We start from the raw sequence: 6,193 nt of genomic DNA on the forward strand, positions 1-6,193 counted from the left end.
TGCCGATTGGGTGGGGTGCCCAGATGACCGTCGCTCCACGGGAGATTATTGTGTGTTCCTTGGATCAAACATAGCCTCTTGGGATTCCAAGAAGCAGCAAACAGTTGCTAGATCAAGCACTGAAGCCGAATACAAGGCTCTTGCCAACACCACTGCAGAATTACTATGGTTGCAGTCCCTCCTTAAAGAACTTGGTCTGTTTCTCTCACACCCACCCACTCTATGGTGTGACAATTTGGGGGCCACATATCTCTCAGCCAATCCAGTGCTCCACTCAAGAACCAAGCACATGGAAATTGATTTCTATTTTGTACGTGATCGAGTTGCCTCAAAGACATTACATGTTGCTTTCATCTCATCCCGTGATCAACTAGCCGACATATTCACCAAACCACTGCTCTCCTCTCGGTTTCTCACACTAAGAACGAGTCTCACCATGCTTCCACTGATGGACTCGCGGGAGGGTGACAACATTACAACGGATTCCAGCTCAAACTTAACTCAGCACACTAAATTGCAGTGCTCCACCTCAGCTGCACACAAGGACGTCAAGCCATCACAGCTGCAAGAACTCTCTGAAAATTCTTCTCTCTAATTCTGGGATATTCTTGTGTAATTCTGTTTTGTACTAAGGGCATCTTTCTGTTGTTACCACTACCTTACAGCTAGTTGTAGGTTGCTAGCACACCACATGTTTGTTAAGTTGCTCTCTCTATAAATAAAGTACTGTGTAAATACTCAAATGTGTGAAATGAATATATTCCATTCTTGAAATCTCATAGAGACTGGCAAGCATTCTCGGTACAGAATCATATGTCATCAATTATTTAAGAGTTATATTTGCAATTTTCTGACACTTTCCGACATGCCAAGAGAAAATGCACCTACCGTTAGAGGTGAGGGAGCACCAATCCAGTCAAGCCATTACATAAATTCTGATGTGAAGCCAGTCCACTTTACCCGCTCACCATCCCCAATGATGATACATGCACTGTTATTGAGCTCCGATTAGATATAGAATCGACTTTATCTCATTTGTTTTCGTTTCATCTTATATTTATTTTAAATTTTAAAATAATAATAAGATTAAAAATATAATATACTAATAAATTAAAAAAATAATATTTTATTTAATTTTGAATTAAGTCATCTCATCTCGCAAACAAACAATAACTTTTCAACTTTTTTGTAAGCAAGCAATAGAATGGCTGCAAACCCAAAGCGCAATAAGTTTGCACTTAATTGAATGCGCAATCACACTCATTAGAAGGAAATATTAAAACTAAAGAAATTTAAAACCTTAATTTTACCGACTCATCTCAAGGAATCAAACCAAAACTTGATGTTTATCTGCATTACAGAGTCGGCTCACGTGTGATAATTTATAAATAATTATTACACTTAATTCAATTGAATCCAATCACGCTACCCAGGCAACAATAAGCTTGCTCTTCGTTGCACCTTGCAATCAAAGACATGAAGTTCCCTGGAACCTTTATTGTTGAAAATTCAAACTCCCTCCAAGCTTCCCACCCAGTTTTTAACCGACCCTATCAAAGTATTCAATCGAAATTCTGGCATGTCAGCCTGCTCATCAACAAAATCTTCCACAATCTCTGTATTAACCATTGCAACACGATCCAAAAAAAGATGTACCGCATGCAAAAGTAGCAGTCAACTGAGTCTCTTTAACTCCAGTCTCCATGTCCACCGTCACACAGATTAAATAATACAAACAGAAATTTCAAATTCCCAAAAACATCCGTAGTCAGCATGATTGATTGCCCTGTGCCTCAAACATGTCTATTTAGCCTCTACTAAAGAGGATGTTTCTTTCAAAGAAATTGACCATAGAGGTGAAAGCGCAACAACTTTTCCAATGATGATCAGAGTCGGTGATATTAACTGTGCCGATGTAATTTGCTGGGCAAGATCCTTTAGTTCAGCAAAGACCTGTATAAATGCAGATTCAACTATAATGGGCGAAGTGATATGGTCTTAATGATTAGATCTTAAAAGAGAAGGAAAATTGCAAGGGGAGCTGTGGCTAGAGAAAAAAGTGACAACTTTGATAGCTTGGCAATCAAATTGCAAAAGTAATAGTTTAATGGTGTAAAGTGTAATTTTCATTTAAATTGATGTATATTACACATGTAGAAAATCAATACTGTAACATCACGAACCTAGCAAGCGATGTATCATAATCATGAGGAAGGGGGGCAATAGATTCTGAAAGCATAAAAAAGGTCTCTACATATGTTAACTAGTGTTGTTTTATACAATAAATATCTTTTGTACTCTATTATAATTTTCTTAGCAACTTACGCAACTATTTCCTTCTACGAGATCAATTTCTGGGCAAAAGCACTATGAAACTCATACACACAAGTTAAAAAGAGTAATAATAAAATTTTGTTCAACTAAGAGCCAAGGTCAGTTATTTATTTTTATGTTTAGCAATCCCATTTCTGAAACTGAAACCTCATCAATAAATCTATGGCTTTGAAGTCATTAAATCACCTTATCTATAACATATAGCTGTTGGAACAGTATTCACCTTAGCTTCTTACACCCTAACTTTTTTTGTTTTTGATAGGTAATCAAGAAGTTTTATTCATAGAAGTAGGTAAAGCCCAAGTACACAGGGAGCTTCTTACACCCTAACATGGATGACAAATTTGAATACAAAAAATAGAAATGGGGTGCAAGAAGTAGAGTGCCACCAGCATTACACTATACAGTATTTATTAGATATTGTCTACTTTGAGGTTTCACAGTTTAATATAATAGATTGAGGAATGAAGCTAGCCTATCCAATGAATGTGTCGCGGCCAAATGATACCTGCAACCCCAATAAAAATGTGGTGATCAGTGAGGTCATGGGTCAAGGCAGCAGGGGTGAGAGTTGCCGACTAATTATCCACAAAAAAGGAGGGAAGAAGGGGGGGGGGGGTGATGCTTCTAAATTTTGGGTTAACCAGTTACAATGTTTCCTTCATCCTTTCCCTACCTCTCTTCAAACTGAAAAGTAAAATAAGTCTTTATAGTTAGCTACTAATTTAAGAACAGTTTATCATGTCAAACAATGACTCAAAACAAGATAGCTTCTATGATTGTTATGACTTTAAGGCATTTAGCCAATGAATTTGAAAAAATAAGAAAAAAGCAAGAGAAGAAAGAAAAAGTCAAAAAGAGAATCATGCTTACCGTGCGTTGTTGAGGTGTGGTCCCTCGCTCAACTGCAACAGTGGGAGTATAAGGGGGGAGACCATGATGGAGTAACTTTAGGGAAAGAGAAGGGAAAGTTGATAAGCCCATATAAACCACCAAGGTTGAATCAGGGTCAGCTGCATTTTCTGCCACAAACAAAGGATCTGTTCCTCCTTTCCTTGCGTGCCCAGTCAGAAATTTTACACTGTTTGCAACACCTCGTTGAGTTAATGGAATTCCAAGCTCTGCTGCTATTCCTGAAGCAGCAGTGATACCTGCAAACAACAATCATACTATTATTATTACCCCCACAGCTAACTTCACTCTTGAAAGAGACCAACATTCTGTATGCTTGTAAGAAGACTATGTACTAACAACAAAACAACAACGATGAAGAATTCAAGTCCCACACTATATTGGAAGGCAAACTCAAGCTAACTCAGAAACAAGAACCATGTCAATTGCTTCATTCATCACAAATTAGATCAACACATGTAATATTTTCCTCTTCCTACTAATCGTTTTTCTGCACTAATCATTTTACTCAATTTTCATAATATTGATCTGTCCCTCTCATATTTAGCAAAATTTGTACCATTCGTTCAAAGTGATTCACAAATAAGGGAAGGTGAAGGTGAAACGAATTCTCCACATGAAGACAGTAATTGTCTAGGTAAAAGGCCAACCGTACGTCAGCTGATGGAACTAAATCAATATTACGTTATCTCAAAGTGCACAACATTCGAGATTTTAACAATCACTTGCGATATGGCAGTCATTATTCCATAATTGCTCCCTGTATATGCTATTTAAACTCACAATGGAGCATTAAAGTATGGAGACATCATGAATCTTTTTCAAGAGATGCTATTTGATAATGAGATTCAAGAGACTACTTAACCATCACATACCTGGTATTACTTTCACTTGAATCCCTTGCTGTTGCAGAAAATCCATCTCCTCACCACCTCTCCCAAACACCTGAATCCCAAGACACACGTCACAAAAATCTCTACAAGAGAGCATTTCAGGGCTTATACCACTGTGCTGATTACCAAATTTTAGGTACATTTCCCAAAAAGAAACTTACCAGTGGATCTCCTCCCTTAAGTCTCACAACAGTAGCTCCGGCTTCGGCAAAACTCAGAAGCAACTCGTGTATTTCCTCCTGTAAGAAAAAACAATTTAAAACCTCCCATTAATCCACCAGCAAGACCCCACTTTTATAAAGCCAAATATATATGTAATATATATTTTTTTGAAGTAAAAAATAAGCACGTCCACAGTCCCAATCCAACAACTTCATGATAAATTTTACAAAATCGGTTGAGATTTAATAGAAACGCAAAATACCCAATCAGAGAAATGCCCAAAAAAAGGGAATTGAAGAGAAATAGAGAGGCCGACTTTGTGGCAGAAACCTAGTTGAAAACCAAAGGAAACCTGCAAAACCAAATGACAAGAGATGCTAGCATATAGAGAGACTTTTTTACCTGGGTTCTACTATGGTAACCAGCAGTCTTGCCAACATAGAGGAGCCTAGCATCGGGGCCAATCAAATCCAACACGTCATTGGACACCAGCCGATCATACAAGAGCAAATCAGCACTTTGAATCACTCTCACAGCCTTGAGTGTCAACAGCTCAGGGTCCCCAGGCCCCGTTCCCACCAAAAAGACATTCCCTGGCCCATACTTCCCCTTACTACATCCTTCACTTTCTCTCTTCTCTCTCAGCACCTGAAGCAGCTTCTTCAGCTCCGGTAATTGCAGTGCTATGTTGTTTTCCCTATTTAAGTGGGAATCAGGTGGGAAGGAGCATGATGTAATTTGCTCCAGTTGGTTCTTGTACAGCCACTGGTCCCTTTGGTACCTCTGAATAGAGTGTTTCTCAGTGAAAGGGGACGAATAAGAAGTAAAAGAAGAATCATAATGTAAAGAGCAAAGGGGGTGAATGTTTATGGAGTTGGATTTTCTGAAATGAATCAAAGATAAAGATGGAGAAAGAAATTGGAGTCTGTCGGCAAGAGCCATATCAGTTTATAAATGTAGAAGAGAGACTACTGAATTTTTCTGTTCGAGTTTGACGTCTCTCTGGCGAATATAAGTGAGAGAGAGAGTTCGGATTTGATGTTTTGAGTTTGGGGAGTCAAGAACCAGAAGGCATGTGGCTTTTGGGCTTTTGAGAGGGACACGTTGTTCTTTCGGAACTCTGTGGGCTGGTTTTCGGAGTAAATTTCTTTGAATCTTTTCCGAGCAAGTATAATAACGTGGAGTTTTGCGTAATCGATTTTAAAAAAATGAAATTTATTATTTTTATTATTTTCAGATAGATATCGCGTTTATTCAATTTTTTTTTAAAAAAAATTGTATGATAATTGTGCATTTTATGATTATAAATATTATTTTTTTTAACTAAAAATTAATATCATGATTTGTACATAAAGTCTCAATTTTTTATAATTAAAAAATGTAATGCATCTTTGATTTTGTGTGTTCTAAATTTTGGATTTGAAATTCATAAATAAATTATCTTGAATTGCCCACTTTTACGCTAACAAAAAATCTAGTAGCATAATTAAAGAAAAAGGTATGGCATGTTGTATTTTTTTGACCTGAGAAACACGTCATTCCAACTTATCAATGGCACAATATAAGAAATTTCGAAGCAAGAGACAATTAAAAAAAAAGGTAATAAATAAATTTTCTGACAGGTTGAGGAGGTGTTATATTTTATACAATTTCATTGTTATTATGCTTTCTAAATCGTATTTTGAGTCACTTTATAATTTTAATTTTGGATCTATGAATTATATAGAAAAATCCTGAATAAGGTATAATTGGAAACTAATAACATACAAAATGAAGCTCGAAGAACTAACAGTCTATTCAACTGTTTTGTCAACAAAATAATCTATGTGAAAAATAAAAAATATAAACAAAGGAAATACTAAATGAACCTAAAAAGAAGGCCAAAGCCCATA

The 6,193-nt window shown here is 36.7% G+C and overlaps 1 protein-coding gene across 2 annotated transcripts; it reads right to left on the reverse strand.

Moving 5' to 3' along the window:
• Positions 1–1,324: 1,324 nt before the first annotated feature.
• Positions 1,325–5,425, reverse strand: LOC121239252 (S-adenosyl-L-methionine-dependent uroporphyrinogen III methyltransferase, chloroplastic). 2 transcript variants are annotated; one of them, XM_041136457.1, is made up of 5 exons: positions 4,704–5,422; positions 4,301–4,378; positions 4,122–4,191; positions 3,208–3,485; positions 1,325–1,953 (listed from the first exon to the last, which is right to left on the reverse strand). In XM_041136457.1, exons 1-5 carry the CDS (start codon positions 5,241–5,243, stop codon positions 1,804–1,806), a joined length of 1,116 nt encoding a protein of 371 aa, XP_040992391.1. In that variant the 5' UTR covers positions 5,244–5,422; the 3' UTR covers positions 1,325–1,803. The 2 variants fall into 2 exon arrangements, with proteins under 2 accessions (XP_040992391.1, XP_040992392.1); XM_041136458.1 differs by lacking the exon at positions 1,325–1,953 and adding an exon at positions 1,972–2,842 and having other exon boundaries at positions 4,704–5,425.
• Between the last annotated feature and the right edge of the window lie 768 nt (positions 5,426–6,193).

This window comes from Juglans microcarpa x Juglans regia, chromosome 7D (assembly GCF_004785595.1).
Source record: "Juglans microcarpa x Juglans regia isolate MS1-56 chromosome 7D, Jm3101_v1.0, whole genome shotgun sequence".
Classification (NCBI taxonomy): Eukaryota; Viridiplantae; Streptophyta; class Magnoliopsida; order Fagales; family Juglandaceae; genus Juglans; species Juglans microcarpa x Juglans regia.

Excerpts from the sequence above, each read along its gene's own strand:
- LOC121239252 (XM_041136457.1), bottom strand. The coding sequence starts at position 5,243 with ATGGCTCTTGCCGACAGACTCCAATTTCTTTCTCCATCTTTATCTTTG. Across the intron at positions 4,379-4,703 it reads GTTACCATAGTAGAACCCAG|GAGGAAATACACGAGTTGCT; the intron begins GTAAAAAAGTCT and ends TTTTTCTTACAG. Across the intron at positions 1,954-3,207 it reads CCACACCTCAACAACGCACG|GTCTTTGCTGAACTAAAGGA; the intron begins GTAAGCATGATT and ends GCATTTATACAG.